This window comes from Schistocerca americana, chromosome X, assembly GCF_021461395.2.
Source record: "Schistocerca americana isolate TAMUIC-IGC-003095 chromosome X, iqSchAmer2.1, whole genome shotgun sequence".
NCBI lineage: Eukaryota > Metazoa > Arthropoda > Insecta > Orthoptera > Acrididae > Schistocerca > Schistocerca americana.
Genome location: NC_060130.1, coordinates 878,139,327 through 878,165,661, shown reverse-complemented (window position 1 = coordinate 878,165,661; position 26,335 = coordinate 878,139,327). Strand labels below are relative to the sequence as shown.

At 38.9% G+C, this 26,335-nt stretch overlaps 1 protein-coding gene across 1 annotated transcript in view; it reads left to right on the top strand.

Moving 5' to 3' along the window:
* Positions 1 to 26,335, top strand: part of LOC124555048 (mitochondrial-processing peptidase subunit alpha) — a 117,520-nt gene that overhangs the window by 68,349 nt on the left and 22,836 nt on the right. Inside the window, exons 7-8 of the mRNA XM_047128819.1 lie at positions 6,590 to 6,874; positions 12,997 to 13,202. Of these exons, the coding sequence (XP_046984775.1) occupies positions 6,590 to 6,874; positions 12,997 to 13,202 (491 nt within the window). The remainder of the gene's footprint in view (positions 1 to 6,589; positions 6,875 to 12,996; positions 13,203 to 26,335) is intronic.

The following is a 26,335-nucleotide window of genomic DNA, read 5'->3' as shown; positions in this document are numbered from 1 at the left end:
TATTGAGTGAAAGATGCATTCAAATGCAGTTTGAAGTACCTTTTATCCAGGAAGAAATTTTCTTGATGCTTGTTGAATGATTGGGGAAGGTAAACATTTGAGGGCATAAGATCAAAAGAATAAGTGTGTGAGTGATGACTTCCACACAAAGCCCTGGATGGTTTTGTTTGTGAAATCAGAAGAGTGCATTGTCATGTAGCAGCAATGCATGATGCATTTTTGTCGGTTGTTTTTAATACACTGCAAAAGGAAATTGTCTCAGTTGTTGGCAACAAATGCAATCTACAATGGACATACCCCTGCGGAGGAGTTCGTAGTATCCAACACTCTTTTTGAGTCACCAGGTGCAAAATACTATGTTCACGCTGCCCTTTGCTCGAGTATATGCCTTTTGTTTGGACTCATTGAGTGTCCGTCAAGAAATGTTGTTTCAGCATGATGGGTGCACCACCTCACTTCTTACGTGCGGTTCAGAGACATCTCAACAGAAAATATGGTGAAATATGGCTAGGTCGAGGTGGTCCAACTGCGTGTTTAGGGGAATAGTTTCTGATAAGTTTTGCTATTACTGATTTTTCAGAAAATAAAGTGAATTATCTTTGATGTTCCACCAGAGTGACAGCTTTATCAGTCAGGTGAAATGCAATTTGAAAAATAGAGGAAGGAGTGGACTCAAACTCCTGACTTTGTGTCTATGTTGGGCAGCGTTTACTATGAGACCACAAGCTGATCCAGCACTGCAACAGCTCAAGAAGAAGAAACACATCCTCCAGACACTTCCACATCCTACAGTGTTCACTGATTGTTCGTATATTTGGGCATAGAATTATCGGGGGTGACTGGTTGTTTTGTTGCCCCCCTCCCAGTGAATGACTCGGAGTTAGTCTCTGTGGTGGCCATCCGGTGGCCAGGTTTATGTATGCACAATCTTTTTGTGGGCCATCTAGAGGAAACCCTCCTAGCCTCCCAAAATATCAAACTCCTTGTCTGATTCAGGTTCATTGGTGATATCTTCATCATCTGGACTCAGGGCCAGGACACCCTACCCTCATTCCTCCACAGCCTCAATGTCTTTCTCATTCACTTCACCTGGTCTCCTCAGACCAATGTGCCATGTTTGTGGATGTTGCCCTCCACCTCTCTGATGGCTCTGTCCACACCTCTGTCCATATTAAACCCACTAACCACAAATAATACCTGTGGTTTGCCAGCTGTTAACCCTCCCAACTAAAAAATCTCTCCTATACATCCTGGCCACTCATGGATGGCATATCTGCAGTGACGAGAATTCTGTTGTCCAGTATACTGAAGGACAGAGTATCTGCAATGACAAGAATTTCCTTGCAAAGTATGCTGAAGGATGGAGTATTGTGAAGGTCTCATGAGGGGCTTCACAGACAGGCATTAACCCCCAAACCTAGTCCGCGAACAGATTTCTCATGCCATGTCTTCACACACTCATAATCCTCCCTCCATCCCCAAGAATCAGCTATAAAGGAGCACCCCCACATGACCCAATATCACCCTGGACCATGTCCTTTGCCTGGACTTTGTTTATCTACTATCATGCCCGGAATGGAGCAGCACCCTACCCAAGATCCTTTTGACACCACCTACAGTGGTATTCAATTGCCCACACAACCTATACAACTTCGTGGTCCATTACTGTACCACACCCATCCAAACCTCATGCTACAGGGGTCATGTCCTTATGGAAGACCCAGGTGCAAGACCTGCCCAATTCCGTCACCCAGCACTTCATACTCCAGTCCTGTCACAGGCGTATAATATCCCATCAGGGGCAGGCCCTCTTGTGAAAGCAGCGCTGTCATGTACCAAATGTGCTGCAATGACTACACAGCTTTTTATGTCGGGGTGACAACCAACCAGCTGACACCAAAATGAATGGTCACCGCCAAACTGTGGTCAAGAACAAAGCACAACATGCTCGAGTTCGGTGACTGCTTCACAATCGTGTCATCGGGATCCTTCCCTCCACCACCATCTTTTCTGAACTATGTAGATGGGAATGATCTTTGCAACACAGCCTTCACTGCTGTAATCCTCCTGGCCTCAATCTCTGCTAGCCCTCTGTGCCCATATGCTCTACCCAAAAGTTTCCCCTCCATCTGCCCTGTCACCCCCTACCAATCTGCACCTCCAGGTCACGTCCATCATGCACTGCTCCCTATTGGCTTGCTGCTTTCTGCCTCTTTCTCCCTCTACCCACACCACCTAACAACCCCATCCCAGTCCACACGTAGAAGCCAGCCGAAGTGGCCGTGCAGTTCTAGACGCTACAGTCTGGAGCCGAGCGACCGCTATGGTTGCAGGTTCGAATCCTTCCTCGGGCATGGATGTGTGTGATGTCCTTAGGTTAGTTAGGTTTAATTAGTTTTAAGTTCTAGGCGACTGATGACCTCAGAAGTTAAGTCGCATAGTGCTCAGAGCCATTTGAACCATTTTTGAACCACACGTAGAACTGCAATCCTGGAATTATGTGTCTAGACGGCACTGTGTGGGGGCACAGGTGTGTGTGTGTGTGTGTGTGTGTGTGTGTTGGGGGGGGGGGGGGGTTGGTGCGTGCGCGCGCACACACACACACACACACACACACACACACACACACACACACACACACACTAGTTCATCAAAGGATTTCTGCCAGAAACTGGCAAGTCTTACCTCTCTTTTGTATGTGCCTGTTTATGACTCAACTGTTCTGCAATTTGGTGGATGGTCTCCTTTACTCCTAAATAATTTACATTCTGCTTGAACTTTTCTAATGTTTTTAGTGTACTCTAAAAATGATTGTTGTCAATTTTGACCAACAGTCCGTTATCATATTTTGTTCTACAGTGGGTCACATTGCAGGTGGAACATTTAAAAAAAATTAATCTGGTGTATAGAGTGTGTGTTTTGCGAAGGGGCCAGTTTTTCAAGAGAGTTAAGGCATATTTGGAAGGCCAGAAGCTGTCCACAGATGAATTTTTCAGTTGAAAACCATCAGCAGTACAAACCTGATCAATATGTCAGATGAATCAGATCTTGTGCACTCTGATGCAGAACATAACAATAAAAGTAATTGTGGGAGCAACTGACTGTAGGTTTCACCATTGTCTGTCAGATTTTAGTAAATGAATAAAAGATTAAAATAGCTGCAAAAGTAGTTCCAAAAACCACCTTTCTCATAATCGGAACAACAGAAGGGAAATCTGTGCTTGTAGGTGATACTGTTGCCAGAAAACTGTGAAATATAGCATTTTATGGAATGCCTAAGCAGTACGTAGAATACCAAAACCCATTAGGCAGGATATGAAATGCATATTATTTAATACTGTGCCCAGGCATTTAATAGAATGCCAGTTAAATTGAAGGTAAAGTATGAAAGAAAGTCAATTTTAATTTTTTTTTAAAAGATCCACAGGCCTCATTGTTGTAACAGTTTCAGTCCAGTTTGATTGGAGTTCATTTTGTGCCACTGTCACTTCTGCTAAAATGGAGGCTGCACATTATAATTGTGAAAATGGTGTGACTGATGATCTTGTGGATGCAGTAAAACAAGGATTTTGTAGTGTGTTACAAGTAATGAGGAATAATTCTGCAAGAAACAGTTTTTACCTAACAGACAGTTGCTATAAGAAAATAATAAGGGATGTGAGTTTGTCTAAGCCTGTGGAAAAGAAGCAATGTCATAATTATTGGCAACACGGAAACTAGTACAATCACTATATGAAATATGTGATGCAATAAAATTTTATGTAGCAGATGGTGAGATGTTCAACATACTGTATGAGATGCATTCTGCTGTTGGCCATGGGGGGACGAGACAGGATAATAAAGGAGTTGTCTGCTAGGTGTTAATATAGCTCGTCATGATTTAGAGCTTTTTGTAGAAATCTGTGAACCCTGCTGGCAGAAGCAGAAGAGTTATGGAAAAAGCGTAGTAATAAAATTGATTTTCAAACTCCTCCAGATTGGAGTATAAGTTCATTCCAGTATATCAGGATTACCTAACTAAGTTTATTGTATGCAAAGCCTTTGAGACAGACTGCTGAGGAAGTAGCATACCACTTAATTGATATATTCACTCATCTTGGAGCTCCGTCAATCCTCTGATCAGGCAGTGCGACAGAGTTTGCCAACAAAGTTATTTCATATTTACAAGTGAACTGGTCCCAACTAAAAATTGCACTTGGGAAACCTGGTCATAGCCAAAGTGAAGGAGCAGACTAGGATGTGCATGCAGAATAGGGATGCAGAGTGAACGAAATAATAATAGGAGTGTGGGTTTATGATTCATCAAATTAATGAAAAATTGAGCCCGTCATTCTTGTTTCAAGAGGTTTCCATATGAGGCTCTGTTTGGCTGTAAAATAAAAGTTGGACTTAACAAATTAGCTCTGCTGCAACAGGTTTTAAATGGTATTACAAGAGAAGGAAAGCTGGAAGATATTGTCCATTCACTAGAAAAAGCCAGCAAATGCGAAGACGTAAGTGAATGTTCGGCATAAGTCCATCTTGAATTCATTGCACCTATGCCTTCAACATCGACTCAAGTATCTGAAATAAAAAGAATTCATTTGTTCCATCTATTCAGTCTGTACTGTGTGAATGCTACATTCATATCGTATGTGGGAATTCAACTCAAGTGGGGAAGAAGGATTTGGTACGCATATTACATGCTCCCTTTGCATGAATAGCAAAAACGCCATTATTGGTCAGCAAGGCCAAAGAAAAATTTAGAATCTAAGGTGAAGAAAGTGAAAGTGCTTTCCAACAATATAAATGTTCATATCATTTGAAAAAGGGTGTACAATAAGAGTACCTGTTCCAGAAATTGATAAAGGTCTTGTGGGTGCTCACAACATTGTGACTGTCATGGTTGATATGATAAATGATTGTTTTATAAATTGGGTACCAAAGATGGGATTCTAAAGCAGTTGTTCACAGTTCACGGCATGCAAGAAATCTCTCCTAAAGTCCAAAGATGTTCCTGTGAACAAAGAAGTATCTTTCAGGTAGTTACAACTCGACAATCTACTGGGACTGGACAGGGATTTGTGAAGTGCGTGTGCAAAAATAAATGCCAGAACCTCAGGTGTTTGTGTGTAAAAAGAAAAATTATTTGCAACTCAGTATGTCATTTCAGTTCAGTTTGCTGCTGTAAATAAATCATAAAAGTAGCACAGCTTTGAATTATATAAAAACTGAAATTTTAGATCAATTATTGTTTATTATACATTTGTAGTAACTGCTAAAAAACTGTTTTCAATTGCATTGTCAAAAAAAGATTAAAACATATCTACTTTAGAATAAACAAATTTTCACACACACACACACACACACACACACACACACACACACACTTATGATAATTTTCATATTTTAATTTAACTTTGATTAAATATATAAATTTCTAGTTTGAAGATGTTATTTCATTGTAATTTTATGCATTGCTTGTGTCCATTTCACATTTTATAAAATAGCCAGGCATTTTACGCATTTCCTAGGAAAAGTATTAAACTAAACACCTCGCCAAAAAGTTCTAGGTGCATCTATACAGAGCCTTGATTTGACACTATTAGTAACAATGCAATTTAGATTACCAAATATTAACCAAAAACAAAATACCAGAATTATAGTTAATATACAGCTAACTCATCAAGACTGTAAAAGGGGGTAATCAGCAAATGAAAAATAAAGTGCTCTCTGTTTTGGGTTTTTGACAGCCAGTAGGTATAATTAGAGAATTCCTTCCCCAAGAACAGGTGGAAAACCCTATTTTCCATTCAGCTGTCATTCAGGAGAAACAATGGTCATATTTCCATCTGATCATCAAGTTTTAGGTGTCCTCTCATCCCAATTTCTCTATGTTGATTGCAGCTAGTATGGGAGTGGTTCACTTGAAAAGAACAGAGTTTATTTCCTTCCTCACCCGTATGTACACTTGAGCTTGTACTCCACCCCTAATGATGCTGAGAGGTTGTCAACAACTAATCTTCCTCCATTGCCTTTGTTTGTTTCTCAAGACTATAAATTCACCGTAATTATGAGTTAGTAGTGAGCATTAAAGAAACTTTGGCTGACCAGCTGAGGACAGTCCTGGTTTCCAAGCACCTACACTGCTGCAAAAAAATGAGTTCACCATTGTTGATTCTGTGTATCTTCCCAAGGAGACTGTCTTTGAGACAATATATCCAGTTTATTTACATTCCACAAGAACTATGTAAAAAATCAGTATCACTTTTTTGCAGACCTTGTTTATCTTAATTTATTATCCAAACATTTCCTTTTCAGGAACTGTAACAGTCATGCTGGTTAATCCCAGAACACTAAAAAGGGGAGACTGTTACACTGCTACTAGTCCAGTTTTATGGAAGTCATATAATTTAGAGTTTATGCATAACACTTATCGGATGTCCAGTGGCATGTTATATAACAAATTAAGTACAAAATGTCCTTTTTTCATGCCCTACTGCAGTTGCAAGTTTTAAGAGACTTTAGTATCAAGTATTAAATAGTGTTTAAGAAAAATTACATAGGTTGTCATTTTTAATTTACACTAACCCTTCTTTTTTCTTGTCAGGCTGCTTTTAAGGATAAGACATATGGATTACCAGCAATATTGCCTCTGGAAAACATAAAAAGTATAACGAAGGAACTGATCTATACATATATGAAAAACTACTACACACCATCTAGAATGGTATTGTGTGGTGTTGGTGTCGATCACCAAACTACTGTTAAAGCAGCTGAAAAATACTTCCAGGATATGCCACCAATCTGGGAAGTAGAAAAGAATCTTACATTGGAAGGGAGCAAATACGCTGCACAGGAGCTTACCCCAGAATATGTCGGTGGTATAGCTTGGGTATGTATATGTATTTATTAGTTTACTTGATATTTGTATCTGTGTGCTATCTTACAACAAAAGTAATTTTTAGATGTTGTTATCACTGGCTGTCTTTAAAGACTGACTGGCTGACTGACTGACTGACTGCACCAACACTGGGAGGACAGCACCACTAACTTGATCTTCCTTGTTTATGATATATCTATCCCAAAACATTTTGGCATTAAGGTGCTGGAGACTGCACCAGTTAATAATTGCAGGGTGTATACGTGGACAAGGAAAAAAAGTTCCCGGATTTCCCGGTTAAAAATACACTTTCTCCCAGGTGAAAATACACTTTTTCCACGTTAAGTGACAGTACAATCTTCCTCGGCACTGTAAAAGTCATCAATCCTTTGAATGTTTATGGTTTTATATTCCGATGTGGAATTTCCCGGCACTTTACAAAACGAAACTCATGGGGAAAATCGCATTTTGGAAGACCTTTGATGTGGGGTTGGGGGTTGAGTTGTTTGAGGAAGGAGACCAGACAGCGAGGTTATCGGTCTCATCGGATTAGGGAAGGACAGGGAAGGAAGTCGCCCGCGCCCTTTGAAAGGAACCATCCCGGCATTTGCCTGGAGCGATTTAGGGAAATCAAGGAAAACCTAAATCAGGATGGCCGGACGCGGGACCCTTTGATGTGCAGCAACATGTACGCTGCATATTTTCGTGTTACGAACATTTAAATTTGAATTCCACCAAACAACGCATGTCATTTTCCGAAGCATTGAAATCGAGATTGCGATGCGCTTTTGTAAGCGTCATAGCTCATTCACGTGATCTCGCCGGCTGATGACAGCAATAGGACACATGATGTAGTCAGCCAGTAGCAAGATCACTCTTAAGTAGTGCGAATACACAAATAAGAAAAGTTAATGGCTTAAATTAATATACATAGCATTCATATATAATATTGGTCTTGAAGATTAGTAAGTTGGAAGAGAAGCTAAGCTTCCAGATATAATGTTGATCTTTTTTGTGCGTGTTACTCTTTAAGATACATCTCACAATTGTGCCAGAAAATTTTTTAATAATGATGCAAATGTCTGATCTTCTGGGCTCCAAATTCTTCTAAATGATCGTCCTCAAAGAGTTGATTTTTTAATCAGAGTCAAACGCTTTGTGACTTAAGAAATTCATCATACATTCTCGCACATAGTTCATCTTGCGTAAAAGGAAATCTGCTTTGAATGTAATGCTTTTCAAACCACCATTCGCAATATTTTCCCGCGACCTGTTAGAAATAGGTTCGTTTCAGCAGTTGCAAGAAAGTGCCAGATAACTGCCGTCACCGCACTTGCGCAGCTACGATGATGCAGGAAGCCCATATGTTCGTATGTGTAAAACATTACTAGATATTACATTATGTCATAAAAGAAACAAGACATCAAAGGATACTTCAAGAGTGTTGGGATTTCGTGAACCGTACTAAAATGCATAATTAGGCTTAAAATGCACATCCGTATGTAAATTTTCTTGGAGTACCAGTACTCATGTTTGGTTCTTTATTATAGCATAATGTTGTACGTGCACTTGAAATACAGCAAACAGTTGAAACTAGCCAATAGTGTGAAATTAAACACTTAGTTTCAAATAAATTGATTGCCTCAGTAGAAAGGATTAATAAAAGCCAAATCTCTTTAGCAAACCGGCAAAAATAACTTCATCGTTCTGTAAGGCGATTAATGCTTGACTGTCAGAAAGTTGGAAATAAAATCTGAAACTATTAACATATTTTAGCCTGCCGTAATTATGCAAACGTATTTTAATTCATTTGATAGCTCCTGGCCACAAAAATCCGTTTTGTTATCATTTAACATGAGAGCAATAAACGAAGAGGAAACAACAAAATCACTGAACGTAAACACAGGTCACGTGGAGACAACCCACCTCCCCACAACAACTCGGACGGCTCTGTGCATTAGCCCTGGATCTACGATATTTCCGAACAGGGGCAATATTAAGTAGTGGCGCCCAGCCACACTTCTGTAACCAGAATCGGGAGAAGGTACTACTCATACGCGACTCAACTGCGCATGCACAAGAGCCCGCCCGCAACTGCTCAAACGAATCTAATTTAAACAGTTGTCACGTCACGCTCATCAGAGGCAATTTGTTGTTATAAAGCATTGCGTAGTGTTCCTGAAGCCTTTGACACACTTTACTGTTGGCAGACGCTTGTATGAGCACTGTTTTGTTGTTGTATATGGCGCATTTCCTTTGCAACTTAAGTTTGTTTTTTGGTTGTTTTTTTTTTTTCTCCCATTCATGTTTTGTTGCTGCATTATTATTCTGCAGTAGTGGGATACAATAATATCCTTTGTTAGAGTATTGGTTCTTACCAGTCAAAATCACAAAAATTTAACTTAAAACTAAAACAATGAAAAATTCCCTGAATTCGAAACAATTCCCGGGTTTTTCCTGGTTTTCTCCCAGATGAAAAAATTCCCGGGTTTTTCCCGGATCTCCCGGTTGTCTCGGGTCGTATACACCCTGAATTGAAAGCTGTAAAGTATATTACAAAAATACAGATGAATGAAATTCTCCTTGCTGTTTTTAATAAAATATGGAGACTTCCACAAATTTTGGAGTGTGATAATCTTGGTACTCTTTTTGAAACCAAAGAAGGTCTCTACTTTGGCCAGCAATTATTTTAGTGTGGCTCACTGTCTATTAGAATGTGCAATCGACTGGCATCTGTCCTGTGTCCTAGAATCCAAGGATCTACTTAAATGCTTCATGTGTGGGTCCAGGACTAATCACAAATCCATGACATCCTCGTTATACTGGAGGCAGCAATACATTTATCTTTCTTACACATCATAGTTAGAGTCTGCGATCTCGAAAGGATCTACAACACTACTTTGAGATATAAGAGCCATGGAAAATTTCACAAACAGTACTTCTAAGAGTGCTTCCTTATCTTCTTGCTGGCTGCCCTTTCCATACATTGTCAGAGAGATTCAAACAAGAAAATGGTCTTCCTCAGTGATTTGGTTTTATTGTAGCTATTGTGACTATTTCCTAAAGCAACCAGATATATTAAGTGTACAGTTCAGTCTTCCATCCAGCTTTCATTGTTTATGCAATAATTTTCTATATTCTGCTCCTCATGCAGTTTTACAGTGGCTGCTCATCAGTTATGACTTGAGTAATTTGAGGTGCATGCAGATATCACGGGTTTTAAATTTCATCAGAGAAATTTTTGTATGTCAGTTTTAATCATTTCCATCACTTATAACTTCCCGTCACATAAAATGAGGAACACTGTTCTGAATTTTATATTTAGTGAGAAGCTTTGTCAGTTGTCAACTTCACAGTCTCTTAGCATTCTATACTATTGCTCGTCTTGCAGTGAAGTTAATATTCAAGATTCTACCATGAATAAACTTTTGGGATTCACACCATGTTGGACCTAGGGACACTTGATGCAGACTGTGTTACAGAACTGTTCTGTACCTGATGGATTTAACCCTCGAGCAGCTGCGCCAATTTTTGTAACACGAGCAGCTGCGTCCAGTGTACTTTGTACATGTGTAAAGAATAGCTGCCTTAATGTTGCTAAGGTAAACATGTAAGAGCATAATCATAGTTTAATCATAGTTTAACTTAACGAAGATAAAATAAACTTACACAAATGAGCTAAAGCACTGTTTAATCAAACAATATTGGAATAAACTCTCAGTACTTCACTCTGTTGTCATGGATAGTTTTACCTCACAGTAATGACCCGCTCAAAGCATTAAACAGCGCAATTGCATCAGATCCCAACCAGCTGCTTATTTGATTACTCATTATCTCGTAGACACCTGCCTCATTGTGGGATTGTGGTGCTAGCTTGTAATGTGGGTCATTTTCTTGTACAGACTGTAATTTTTTGTGACCTAGCTTGCTGTTTATTTTATGTTACTGCTGCTTATTTATATGTATAACAACACATTCTACCACTGTTCATCAGCTGAAGCAGTAATGAAAGAGTAGGTATGGGCTCACAATTGTGAAACAACAGCGAAATAGTGCAAAACAATTTTATTTGTGTGTGGTGCACTTGATACATAGGCGTGCTCACTCGAGAATTAAAGACAGTCAGAAACACATTGAACATGTTATAAAGTACCTCTCTCACTGGTCTTGGGAGCAGACAGAATATATCTTGACCAATTCTACAAACTTTTGTGCAGTCCCAGCTTGACTACAGATACACAGCTTATACTTTCGTATCCAAAAATTGTCGTTGCTGTTCACCATTTGGAGTTAGGCTGGAAGCAGAGGCAAGCCTCTGTGTTGAGGTGTGTGAATTGCCACTTGTCATTTGGCTGCAGTTCTGTATGATGCAATCACGTGTATACAATATTGTCAACTTCAAAGTCTCTGGCACCCTGCAGGACCTAGTGGTGCTTGTTGCAGATCATGTTACAGAACTGTTCTTTGGTTCTCTGTGTATATATCCTTAAGATTTGTTTACCAAGTAAATGCACTGTATTTGGTACAGTATTATATGTGACCTTGATAGCTCTGCGATAAGTAAGATATAGTTGCCCCACTAAATTCCTCTTCTAGTTTTTCTCCGAGTGCCTCTTAGGCTGCCTATAGCGTGTACTCTGCAAAGATGGGAGCAGGATGTGTCAGGCTGCTGTTTTCCAGTACACATTAAAATTTAGAAAAATGAGTTCATAATTGAAGTAGCTAAAGGAGTCTTCATAGAAAATACAATGTGTTGCACACTTACATGCATTGACCTTACTGTTGAGGCACTGGATCATGTGTCAGTGGGAGGAAGAGTGGCTGTAGTTGAGGAACAAGAAGCATTCCTCCCTCCTGCCATTGAGGCAAGATACAGTAATTTTTATGTATCTCCAGACAGGGCTCTGCCCCATTTTACCTGGCTTCCTCCTCCTATAAGAAGCCACACCAGTCTGTAGTGCTTGTGTAGTAGATTTTGTAAGGTATATTTTAAATGAACTGTGACAAGAGGGCATCACTATTTTAGGGGATTGCAGGATATGTTGTTTGTGTTTTAAATTTTACACTAAATCTAACCTTATACAAAAGTTGTTAGAATTATCGGAACATCCTTTTCTTATCTTTTAGCTGTCAGCCAGTCACAGCCCTCTGTTAGTTTCTTTTAGCTACTATATAATTATTTTAATTGTATGTGTTTATCACTTGACTACAGATTGCATTTTATGTATTATATTCTTTGTGTGTGTGTGTGTGTGTGTGTGTGTGTGTGTGTGTGTGTGAAGCTGAAGCTGAAGCTGATTGGAGTGGATCAGGTTATGTTAGTAACTTCTTGGAATGCTACTTTAAATATTTTAACTATGCTCACATCAAAATAACCTAGTAAAGGCATTAATGACTTCACTCTTGAATGCTGTTCTCATACTACTGCACCATACCATGGCCTTTCGCCACATATCAAGTACTTTAAATCTGTTAGGCAAAACTGATGGCATTGTTAAAATTATAATTTATGTTTTATGTATTTTTGTCAGCTGATTCCCGTAATATTCTCTCTGCGCAATAGCTAACAGTAGTGTCCATAAACACTCTTAATCTCTGATGGTATTTTATTTTCCTGTGATTGTTGTGAGGGCATGATGATGACTTTATCATTATCAGAAAAGCTCTGTGTACTAGCTACATAATAACTTCTAAGGATCTCGTCCATTATCAGGGGAGTAGTGGTATTACATTTCTTCATGGAATTGAAGGTAATCTGAAATTTCCTGGTACTGCCAGTAATTTATCTCTTTCTTTCCTATAGCTGTGTCTCTCATATCCCTAGATCATTTTATTGTAATACCATTACAAGGTCATTGGTTGTCGCATGTGAGCGACAGTATAATGTGTTCATTTCCACATATATAGAATCTTGCAGAGCTATCTCCTCAGCCACATATATATTTTAAAGAATATTGTCAAATAATACCTGTATTTTGTAAATGTGTTTCAGATTGGTAATATGAATACTGAAATCTAAAACTGACTTCTGGTCATGTTTGTATGCAAGATATTTCATTATTTAGCAGCTTGTAGATGAAAGACACACTGGTTGTATATTATTGTTAAATTTTCTATGCCTTTTTCGTACGCAGGACTGCTGTGAAATACCGACATATGCTAATGCGGATCTTCCACAGTTAGCACATGTGGTCATTGCTCTCAATGCATTCCCGTATGCAGATCCAGATTTCATTTCACTGTGTGTTTTAAATTTGATGATGGGTGGAGGCAACTCGTTCAGTGCTGGTGGCCCTGGAAAGGGAATGTATTCTCGGCTGTACATAAATGCTCTTAATAGGTAAGAAAGCTTTGTGGTTTCTTGTAAGACATTCTGGTAGTTTTGCTTGTAAATAAAAACTCAGTTTTTAGCTAATAGCCAGCTGTTTAAATATTATATCCAATTTAATGCTTGAACGATCAGTTTTCAATTTCTTACATTTTTTGAGCAATCTGTTTAATCTGTTGCGAAATCTGTAAAATCACAGGTATGTGGGCAAAACGTGTAAGCCTCCATTTAGTGCAATTTCCGAGGTTCATACATGGAAGCAAGCAATGCAGTGTTTCACAGTAATGTGAGACAAGTTGCCACATAGTGTGTCAACTTCATCTAGCACAGAAGCTGCATCTTCTTGGGCCATAGCTCTGATGATGGCAATAAAGGTCTATAAAAAGCCTGTGAGTAGGTTATTCTCATTATAATTCTCAGGCATTTGCCTGTTCTTTAGTGTCATTGCCTTGCTGCTGGTTCTTCTATGCCATATAGCTCTGTTTTATCAGTGTGTTAAATACCAATGCTCTGCATTCTATTTGCTTCGGTTTACTATCAAATTTTGCCAGGTTTTGTACATTGCACTATTTGTATTGTGAGCTGTGCTGACACTTATTTTCCTTTGCCTCTTCAGAAGCTTTATTCTGTGCAAAGCCACCTGATAAACTGCATAATTCTGAACACTACCTTTGTGTTTGGCCTGTAAGGAACTGTATAATATTTTAATGAGAAACTTGTTCTCAACAGTATGGAAAAGTTTTTTCCAAAATCCACTGTTCTAAGGAGTCATGCAAAACAGTCAGCTCGATGTACCTGGCATTATATGAGCTAGAATTTATTCTGAACTGGGAATGGCAGGCAGTCAGTATGTGGACAGTCTGATGTGGTGCATGCAGGCAACAGTTTTCATTCACAAGAAGCAAGAACTAAATGCTGAACAAGATTCCCACTTTTCATGCTGACAAACTTTGCTGTTTAACATGATGAAATATAGGAAACCAGTTAGTAAAAGAAAAGTGAATGGAATTCATTCCATAGTTGAAGGTAAAAGAATTCCATCATGTTTGGAAAATGGTTGCACTTCTTTTGTTGCAAGCCAGCTGCTATTCCTTTTACGGCTTATACAGTTTCCACACATATGTTAACATAATTTCTTTGTAGTTTCATTACTCACCACCGACAAGTAATGTAAAAGTTGTCCATGTCTACATCTCTGCTCTGCAAGCTACTATCCACTGTGTGGAGGGTACCTGTTGTACCAGTATCATTTTACCAAAGGATGATGTAAGGGAAAAGTAGTTGTTGGTGCTCCCGTGTTTAAGATGGATTCCTTTAATTTTAATATAATGGTCATTATGCAAAATATCATGAAGGAAATTGTATATTTTGTGACTAGTCATGAAATCTATGCTGTAAGACTTTCTAACAAGTTGTTTCTCTGTGGTTAAAGGGCATCATTCTTATGCTCTTATTGAATTTTGTAAACCGTTTCCATGATGCCCACACACTAACTAAACAAATGTGTGATAAATTTGGGTCATTACTGACCTTACTTACCTCTGTCATAATTTCTATTTCTTGCGCAGTGACACACTGGAACTTCAAGCTACTTAAACAATTTTAAATATTCAAGTTGTCACCTTTGATATTTGTTTCCAATTAAAGCACATTTACTGTCCCACCCATCACAACTTCCAAAATTATCACAAAGTAGGTCAGCAGTGTACTAAAACTTCAAAAAGTCTAATTTACACATGATGAGCAATTTCTTTGAATACAGTCCACTGACTGTATGGAACTTTACTCATGCAGCACTCAATGCAGATTTCAGGCAAGTAACTGTATATGACAGTGACTTAGTGCTGACTGCTAACAGGAACCATACTCAAGAAATATTCAGCCCAGACAAACTGTGGCACCGTTCACATTGGCTGTTTAAGGTCCTAATTTCTGGGAAGGATTTTTAAGCATGCAATTTTCTACCTGTATTCTATCAAAGCCCAGCAAAATTTTTCAAGGAAGTCAGATTTTATGCTTTGATAATTTCAGTAACATATTTTTGTGATGAAAGTTCACATTTTTCTATAAATAGAAAAATTATAGCTACAAGACAGCAACACTGGAATTTTGAAAAGGTTGACTTTTAAAATTTGAATAATTATGCAACATTTTTAGTAATAATATTCCCTGAAATCCAAATTTTGAAAAAAAGATGAAATATTCTTTGCATAGTACAGAAATAGGGCTTTCGAGGAGTAGGTCAATCCTAAAATAATAATTTATGGGGCTGAATTTTTAAGCACACATTGTTTCCAGAAGTGAAATTTGAATCTTCCCTTAAAGAAAATATAGTTATCACCAACCATGTATAAATTATTCTCTGAACAATATGACTCACAAAATTACAGCCAGAACAAGAATGTGGATACTTAATATATATGTATGAAGTAAGTAATAGAATGAAGAAACAAGTGGAGCTGTTTCTCCATGCTACATTTACAATTTTGCAGGTCATCTCTGAATCTCTTGTATCTCTTTTGATAATCTAGTTTTTAAAGGGGTCTAGACTGTAGATGAATGTGGTAACAAAAAAATTGGAGTTTTATGAACCTTTGTTATGCTTAGTGTGTAGCAAATAGATGATCCTGTTCAGCAACAGAAGTGGTTTGATCTTGACCATACATTCTGACTTAACTGTTTTTTGGTGGTTGTGGTGAACCCTTTTCTTCCCAGTGCTGCATACATGCGACATTAAGTTTAACTTCACAAAATGCAGTCAAAATGAACTTATTATACAAAAATCACCATGCATGTGTTAAAAAACATTTACAAGTTCTCTGTCTATGTCTTTTTTTATTTCACAGTTAGTCTAAAGCTTCGTGAAAAAAATAAGTTACTGAAAATTCATCAATGTAATATGTGATTAATCTCGCATGTTGAAACTTCCTGACAGATTAAAACTGTGTGCCGGACTGAGACTCAAACTTGGGACCTTTGCCTTTCGCGGGCAAGTGCTCTACCAACTGAGATACCCAAGCATGACTCACTGCCCCGTCCTCACAGCTTCACTTCTGCCGGTACCTCACCTCCTACCTTCCAAACTTTACAGAAGCTCTCCTGCGAACCTTCTGCGAGAGCTTCTGTAATGTTTGGAAGGTAGGAGACGAGGTACTGGCAGAAGTGAAGCTGTGAGAATGGGGCTTGAATTGTGCTTGGGTAGCTCAGTTGGTAGAGCACTTGCCCGCGTAAGGCAAAGGTCCCGAGTTTGAGTCTCGGTCCGGCACACAGTTTTAATCTGCCAGGAAGTTTCACATCAGAGCACACTCCGCTGCAGAGTGAATATCTCAATCTTGCATGTTATTCCAGCAAATAATATGTAATGCCAGTGGACTGGTTTGGAGGAAGTGGTGGTGTGGATAGTATGCTACATATTTTGCTTATCAGATGTTTGTTGATGGTGCAAGGCATATGGAATAGGGAGTTATTCTGTATAAATAGCAGTCACCCAAGTATGACCTTTAAGTGTAAGGGCACAAGATATTTGTTTGTTATGTCAACATTAGAGAAAGTAGGTCCCTACTCTTTAATCAGTATAGAGGCAGTCTGGGAATTCTGTATTTCTTTCCCGGCAAAAGTTCCAATTGAGATGATTTGCTATGGCCTTCCTCTGACTTGGTATGTGTCAGTGTGTGTTTGCATCATTTGGATGCCTTTTATTCATAGGTTGGTAATCAGGAACTTGATATGACCATCTCTTCTTCCCCCGCCGGTCATTTACTGGTGATAAAAAATTTTCTTCCACCATCTGTATCGAAACCATCTACCTGTGGTTTGAGCATTCCTGTGCATAAACTGTGGGGAACTTTCTTCATGTGTAGATAGCCCAATAGATTTTATGTGTACTGAAGTTTTGATGGAATAAGTATGGGGAAATTTGTAACATTAAAGAATGTAACATGCTGTTTAGAAAAAAGGCCAAGTAAAACATATTTGAGAAATATTAAATTTGTCAAAGACTCAGGACAGGCTAGTTCTGAGCTAGCCTCATATCATGGAAATGTGATAGGTATATCTGAATGTGACATGCTGAAAGAGATTTTGCGTGGGAAGTAGGGTTTCCTTACATAATCTATAACAAAGCTACAAATGTTTATAACTGTATCAAGTATCTGAAGAAAAACCTTTAGAAGGAGAAATGATTGTGGATTAGATTTTAGTATATGAGACTAACACAGTTGAATGTGCTGAATATGTATTTCACAAGGCAGTAGGTAGGGATATATTTCCTTTATTAATACATAAGAAACATGGGATTGTGGTGAGTAGAGGCTCCTCTTAATCACCTGAGAATATGATGAGTGAAACTGATTTTGTGCAGAATGTTGAAGGTATTGAGAAGTTGATGGGTCTGAAACCAGCAACAGTAGGGCTGCTAGGGTTAAGTTTGAGAAATTTTAATAGAAGGTGGTTGTTCATGATTAACAATCCCAGTAAAGAGCTAGATCACACTGGAAGTATTTTGGGTGATTGAGCACACCAAGAAAATGTTGGCCTGTTAGTCTTTTAGGTGCTTTTGTTCAAGATTTTCATGGCAATATGTGTAACTGGAACTATTGGGTAGGAAATAATGGAATACAGCTGAGAAGTCTGTGTGAGCTTTTGTCAACTAGTATAAATGGCAGTACTTGAGTGCTCGTTCATTAACTGTCATAACACTTTGTATCTAACTTATTGAATGAGAAATAATGTTGCAAGCTATCAGCTTAAGTCATATTTCAGATACAAATGTCAAAGCACATTTCTGCCCCAAAAAGTTTATTTGCAGCTTGTGCAGCCCTTAGAATGTTCAAGTGTGCAATTGAAATTTGTTGATATCTGTCTGTAGCCATATTTCCCATGTATTAAACTGGTCATAAATTCAATCTTCTTTGCAATTCATTCCTCTTGTTCCACTGTCTGTTGCTCTGCATGTGCCTTTGTAGCAAATTTTTTCTAATTTGTCTGGAGGAATGTGTTTGTTGATTTTTGTGTAGTAGCTCACTTATACCTTAATCATTCTTCAAGGAACCAGACAGTTATTGGTCCAAGGAAACAAAGTAAGTACTATATGAATGAGCCTCCAGTAACTCAAAACTCTGATTTTGAGGTTATCCATGTGTTAAAAGAATCATTCAACATTAACACACTTATCAACAAAAGGGCCCAACAGTTTTATTGCATCACCAACTTTCAGATTATTATGCAATATTTCACTGAAACAAGTGCTGTGTACTGTTGAGCATTTGTGTTTGTACATTGTTTCAGTATTTCCCCTTATGCATCCCAGAAAAATTGCGAGATGTGAGCAATATTTTGGATCAGATGACACATTATTGTCCTGTGTGTTTTCACTTCATATGTCAGTGCCTCTTTTTTTTTCCAAAATAACTGAACCACATATAATCTTTGGTAGCTTTTCTTTTCAACCAATCATCACTTTTCTTACCGCAGTAGTCTAGCATGAATTGATGCACAGGCAGATGAGCTGGCATGGATAACGCAACGGACTAGTGCGAAAAACTACCATTGGGGTGGGGGATTGCATGTGACATGTTGTACGGTCATACCTGCTGATGGAAGTGTTTGCCTGCATTTGGCAGTAAGCCAGGCAGGGGCAGTTCTAACTCTGAGGTAAACCACCCTCTGACCTTGTCTTGTGCCTCGTACCATGTGCCATTTCCATGTGCTCAGCCATCAGCTGCCTGTTCCTGTCATATGTTGTGTTCATCCCAGTGCACAATTCTACGTGGTTTCAGACACTCTGCTTTCCCATAGACTGACTTGCACAGTCAGCTTTCATTTACTCTCAGATTTCATTTACTCTTTCAGGGTTCTGTTCCCTGGCTTGTTTTGAGCCACTGCCAGCTCATACAGTACTTTGTGCCGACACTGTTTTTTTTTCTGACATTGCCATGCCTTTGCAGATACTAAAATGGCAGAGAAGAATGTTCTTACATGTATGACACTTCTGTTTTATTTCTTCCCTTTTCATAGTGTTAATCTTGGGCCACCATGGACTTGACATTTCTACAAAGCTCACAGGAACTGTTGCACCTACAGAAGGAGCAGCAGCAGCAGCAGCAGCATGAGAAGATGCAGGCGCTGCTTACTCAGAATGCGGAATTGCTTCATACTTGTGCCTTGCAGATGACAGGCTAGGCGCTAGGTGTACCATTTTCTTCCCTGCCAACATTTACTGGTTTCAGTGAGTCTATGGGTAGGTGGGAAAATTTCTTGCACTGGTTCTTGCTGCTGTGCCATAATGGCTTATTATCAATAAAGCCACCTTGTTGTTGTCCAGCAATTCAAGTTTATATTAAGTTCTGAGAAACTTGAAGCCCTCCACTGAGCCCGAGAAACTACCCTTTGATGGTCTTTGTCAGTTGCTTTCACAGTATTTCAGACATCAAACATATGTGCTGACAGCATGGTTGCTGTTTAACAAGCACCACATTTGCCCTGGCTTGTCCTATGCCGCCTTGATCACCGATTTGCAGGGTCTTGCTTGCAAGTGTCATTTTGAGTGACCCAAATGTGCCACCTCATATGCAGAGTCATTAATGCAGGATGTGATGGTCGGTTAGCACCTGATCCTGATGTCCAGACTAGGGCATGACCTTGTCTGTCCCTTCTTTGACTGATGTTGCCCAGATTTCAGAATAACGTGAGATTACGGCAGCAGTAAGGGATGTCTTTTCTGATAATTGGCAGGTGACACAATTAGGTGTGCATGGTAAGCAGCCCTCAGTGCCCCATAGGGTTCTCCAGGTTGCCTTGCCTCCATCCGAGTCGCCATGTGTTGACACCATTTATGATTCCAGTCCAGAGGCATCGTGGCACTGCCTGTACTACCCGTGTCGATATCAGCAGGTTCACATTGGTTGCGGCACAGTACTTCCCTGCCGTGGCACTGTTCTGGTCCTTGGGAATGCTCTTCTTCCACTAATTAGGCGAGCTGACATTCTTGCCCTGATTGTCTTTTGGTGTATGTTTGACGAGACTGCCTGCACGTGGAGGCCATATGTGGGATCTACTGCCAGGTAGGTCATTTTGCAATGGTTTGTGACATTCGAAGAGCCATGGTCAGTCATTGGAAGCTCCTGTGTTTCATTGGACCCTAGGGCTGTCCCTGGTGCTCCATACTTGTTGCCTGGCATATTTTTCTGACGTTGTTAGTGACTGGGTGACCGGCTGAATTTCACGTAGACACAGGAGTGACTGACAGCCTCATCAATTTAGATACATACAGGCTTTTGAGCTGCTCAGTATTGCAACAGTCGCTGTGTCATGTTCTGCTTTGCAGTAAACAGTGTATACCTTTGAGGAGACATTTCTCCATCTCTGCACATTATAAGAATGTGGAATGTCAACGTACATTGTCAGTGGCCAATTCCCTGTTGGCGTAAAATATTTTTAGGCTAGATTTTTTTCTGGTTTTGGCTTCCAGATAGTTGATGGAAGTCCATTTTGTGTCTCAGTCAGTCTCTTTTCAAGATTTGTACTTCTTACTGCTGTTATAGTTAGTTAGGTAGTTAGTTACTTTCATGTTCCATGGATAATTTTGCACGATAAATCGTCATGATGTGGAATGAGTCATTTTACATTCACATTGCAAATTAATTTGTAATCTATTTGTACTCTAAACATCACCATATAATTTTTTTTTTCCTGAACTGAAAACAAGATATACAGACTGAGTTTGCAATTCCTACCCACCACTTTTCACACATTACAAACGTAGAAATTCTTCTATGGAATAGAAGGAGTTGTCAAGGAGAAACTTTTTCAATTTATTTTCAAATTTTACCTTGCTGTCTGTTAGACATTTTATATCACTGGGTAAGTGGTCAAAAATTTTTGTTGCAGTGTTGTGCACCCCTTTCTGTGCTAAAGACAGCCTTAATGTTTATTAATGAATGTCATTTTTTATTCTCGTATTGTAATTATGTACCTCATTTTTCCTTTTGAACTGTAGTGGATTATTTACAACAAACTTCGTGAGGGAATAAATGCACTGTGAAGGAGTAGTGAGAATGCCCAACTCCTTGAACAGATATCTACAAGATGATCGCGGGTGAGCACCACATATTATTCTTACAGCATGTTTTTGGGCAATGAAGACCTTCTTTCGTAAAGATGAGTTACCCCAGAACATTATTCCACATGACAGTACTGAATGAAAATAAGCAAAATATGTCAACTTACTGATCTCTCTCTCTCCCCAAAATTTGCTATGATTCTAAGTGCAAATGTGGCTGAACTAAGTTGTTTTAAAAGTTCCAAAATTTATTTTTTCCAATTTACATTCTTGTCATTGTGGACACCTAAGAATTTTGAAATTTCTACCCTATGTATTATTTCATCACCATGTGTTACACTTATCACTGGTGCAGTAGCCCTAGAGGTGCAGAACTGAATATGATGTGTCTTTGTGAAATTCAGGGTGAGACCATTTGCAGAAAACCAGTCAATGATACTTTTGAGAACTTTGTTCACCATTTCTTCCATTTCTGTATATACTGGGAGTGACTACAATACTGATATCATCTACAAAAAGGTCTAATTCTGGTTGTTGTATATTAGGTGGTAGAACATTTACATATATGAGAAACATTAGTGGACCTAATATTAAGCCTTGGGGAACTTCATACATGATTTCTCCCAAGTCAGAATTATGTCCCTGGATTCTCTTGTTTGAATTACTACTAAGTACAACTTTCTGCATTCTTTGGTTAGATATGGCATGATCAATTGGTTGGCTATACCATCAATCCCATAAAACATCAATTTATCTAGTAGTCTTGGATAGGTTACAGAAAATACCTATTGGTATTTTGTTATTTAATGCTTGTAATGTCTGGTGTGTGAACATGTAAATGGCATTCTCAGTAGAGCAGCCCTTATGAAACCCAAACTGTGATTGCTGAGGATATAATTGTTGCCAAGGTGAGATACTATTCTAGAATACATCACCTTCTCAAAAATTTTGGAAAATGATGTCAGCAGTGAAATAGGTCAGTATTTACTGACGTCTCTCATGTCACCTTTCTTATAAGGGGTTTAACAACGGCATATTTTAGTCTCTCTGGAAAAATGCCTTGAATTAGTGATGCATTACATATTTCAGACAATACCAGACTTATTATATGGTAACAAATCTTTAGTACTCTATTGGAAACACCATCAAAACCAGAAGAGCTTTTATTCTTTATTTCAGAAGTAGAAATTGATGGTACATTCATATGATGTAATTTTATGAGAGTTACTTCTTCAACATATTGCTGTGATCTTTCTCTTGAACTGTTGGTCCCTATGCTTTCTACTCTATTTAAGAAATGATTATTAAATACATTTGCTACTTGTGACATGTCATTTATAACCCTTCGATTCAATTCAGTAGTGGTATTATCCTTTTCTGTGGTTGGTTGTCCTGTCTCTTGCTTTACTATATTCCATATTGCCTTAACTCTGTTGTTAGATATACTGATTGCTGACATTATGTGCATGTTCCTTGATTTTTTAATAACCTTTCTTGGTAATTTTGAGTAGTTTTTGTAGTGCGCAGCTACTGCAAGGTCTCTACTTGTTCTTGCCGAAAGATACATTTCCCTTTTCCTTTCACAACATACTTTAATCGCCTTAGTGATCCATGGTTTTTTACATGGCTGTTTAATATCTCTTCTGATTTGCTTATGCAGAAAACTATTTTCAAATACTAACATGAATTTATCATAGAATAGATTAAATTTTATAGGGGCATTTGGTTCTTTATAAATTTCATCCCAGATTGTTTCTTGTAAACTACTCATAAAAATATTTGCCTTGTAGTCATTAATGATTCTGACTGACTTCCACTGAGGTGTATCCACACTGTAAGGCACTATGTCATTTATCCTGACTAACTGTGCACCATGACCAGAGAGAGTATTTGTTACTGGGTAAACAGTTATTTTTTTGCTTTGTGCCTCATCAAAGAAAACATTATCGGTTAGGGACCTACTGTCTTTATACACCCATGTTGGAAAGTTAGCAACTGAGAGCAAATTCTAGGCTCCAAATAAGGTTTCCAGATCATTTTTCCTATCAGAATATTTTAGAAAATCTACATTGAAGTCACCACAGACTATTAACTGCTTGCTGATGTCTGACAGACAGCACAGTAAGGAATCCAGGTTCCTCTTAAATAATGCAAAATTTCCCAGTGGAGATTTATATACTGTTACAATTAAAAGTGAACTGTTTTTCAGCATTAATTCACAACCACACACTTCTTTGTGCTGATCACTACACAATCTACTTGTGTCAATGCATTTGAACTTGTGTTCTATATTAATATATGCAACAACTCATCATTTTCTCATATTAGTTCTGCATGAGTAAGCTGCTAGACTGTAATCTTTTATATGTAACTTATCTAACCTGGTGGTTATGTAGTGCTCAGATAGGCACAGTACATCCATCTTTTCCTCTAAATTTTGCAAGCAGGCAAGAAGCTCTTCTACCTTATTACTCAATCCTCTAATATTTTGGTGGAATAAACTAACCTTACTTTTCCGTGCATTCTTGTGGGGATCTTCTGTTGTAGTTACTTCTTTCAAAACAGGATGCCTGAAACTTGATTCTAATCTGAAGAAGGTGCCTCTCTGACAGTAGTAACCACAGGCATCTTGCATTGTCTGATGGTGGCCCCCTGTACATTTCCTGCAAGAAGTTCAGCCAACCTATCTTTCCCTCTCCTATTCAGGTGCAGGCCATGTCTAGTATAACCCCATCTCCCAATTGTAGCAACAGGCACTGCACACATATGAGAATTCATTTCAGTCAGCAGTAACCTGCTCAACTCAGAGTTAACACGGCTCAGAGCAGTATTAATCCAGAGCTGGTCGTGGTGCTGCAGGCCCTCCATAAAATTCACATTTCTGTATGTAGTTGCTACTCCTATTTTATCCAGGTCACCCCTAATACTGTAATTACTGTTCTTATCCAGGCTATTTCCTGCTTCACCTACTGTAATAACCTGATCCTCCTGATCCATTTTGCCAAAAACTTTGCACACTTTTCCTATGTTCTCTGTCACCTGGCTAAGGCTAGCACTTGGCTTCACAATACTTGTGACCTGGTACCCTGCTCTTAACTTTTCCTGCACCATCTGGCCTTGCTAGCAGGAAGACTCTTCTCTTCCTACTCTCTTTTGGTACTGACCTACTCTTGAGTTTCTTGGCTAGGAGACTGCTGCACCCTACTGTAATCTACAGCTATTCAGGTAACAAGCCAAATTTATTCGATATTGATAGCTCAACTGTAGAAGAAGTTGATGAGCTGTTCCCATTTTGCCCATTGCTTATTACTTTTACCCAGTTCCCATGACCCCTTCAGTCTATCTAGTTCCAATTACATGTTATCTAATTCAGTCTGAAGGGCACAAATCTTTGCCTCCTGTCCAACGATTCTCTGGTCTTTTTTGCAGAGCCTACAGTTCCATGGGAGAGCCTCATTGAGTTCCCCATTCAGTTCCCCACTACAATCACCCCAGTGAAATTACATCCCACAGTCTACACATACCACTCCCTCTTTGACTATCCTACAGCAACATCCACACTTATCACGCATTGCAAGACAGATTACACACTTGAGAACAGAATTACATCACTTAACATTCTTCACACTACATGAATGTTCGTTATTTATGAGCAGCAAAAATTGGGCATACCGTTTAGTGCTTCAGGTGTTTTATAAATTGCAAAAACTTATTTGTTTTTGCTTACAACACAAACTTAGTGCTCACTTAAATTCAGTATCTGTTAAGTAATGTAATCACAACTGAATTGACTTTACTGTACGCACACTGTATATAAACAAAAGACTGATTCTAAAGTTTCTAAATAAAATAACTTTGCACTGTTTATGTGACAAGACGAAACGAAAACGAAGAACAGCATCCGCACTATATGAACTTCTAAACTTATTTCTGAGCTGGACTAACAACATATTAACAATAGAATATTGCCTTAATTAATAGTTATTATACAAAAAACACTTATCTTTACGTGAGCTCTGAATGTGCACAACTCGTCAACCAAAGATCTTAGTCAGCAAGGACTAACAGCTGTTTGAGAATACCTTGGGTTGATCAGAAAATTTCAAGGCACACGTTTCCTTGAAGCTGTCAGCGATGCCTAAATTTTGTTCCCTCTGCCCCATTCCTTTCTCCATGAGTGGCAAGGTAAAGGCTATATTGTTGCATTGGCAGAATCAGGGCATTGTTTCTCCTATTTCGCCGAGTTTGTGGGACAGCCCTGTGGTGGTGATTCGGTAGCCTGACGGTACCATGTGTCTATGCAGCGATTTTAAAGATGGTCAACATGCCAAGTGTCATGGATTCGTATCCAGTTCCACGGCCAGAGGAGTTGCCGATGAAATCTTTGGGGCACCAATATTTTTGACACATCAACTTGGGTGATGCTTACCTGCAGTTGCCATGCTTCTCGGACTTGCTTGGAGTTCAACGCCCCTTTTGTGCTTTACCAGTCTGCGCCAGGAATTTGTCAGTGATATTTAGAGCAGTTGATTCACGACATTCCTTGTTGTGTAAACTACCTTGCTGTCATCTGGGCTACAGGCTTCACTCGAGAGGCCCATGTACGAACCTGCAGATGGTTTTCCAGTGTGTTCTGGGAGATGTCATACTATGGTTGCACCCTTGATCTGTTTGTGTATGTGTAGTTCTCAGAGGCCGAGTGATTGTTGTTTAGTATGTGTGACAGTGAAGGTTGCAGAGAGAGCGGGAGGTGAACAGTGACAAATATCATAAGCTCTAGATAATTGAGTGTGCATTTGTTATGCTTATAGGAGCAAGGGTGATAACAACATATGCAGAACGCACTGATGTATACTACTACCCGTTTGGTTTGCGCACATTGTCACTTTTTACTTTGGAAGAAAGGAAGTTTGTGTTCAACATGTTGTTGTCATTGCTGTCTCAGTGGAGTAATAACTTATTTGGACTAGGATGGGGAAGAAAAATGTTATGGCTTATTCAGGAATCAACAGGGTACCTACACAGTGATGCTCAAAACAATCTTCAGCTTGATGACTGCTTTAGGTTACTATGAAAAATTTGAATC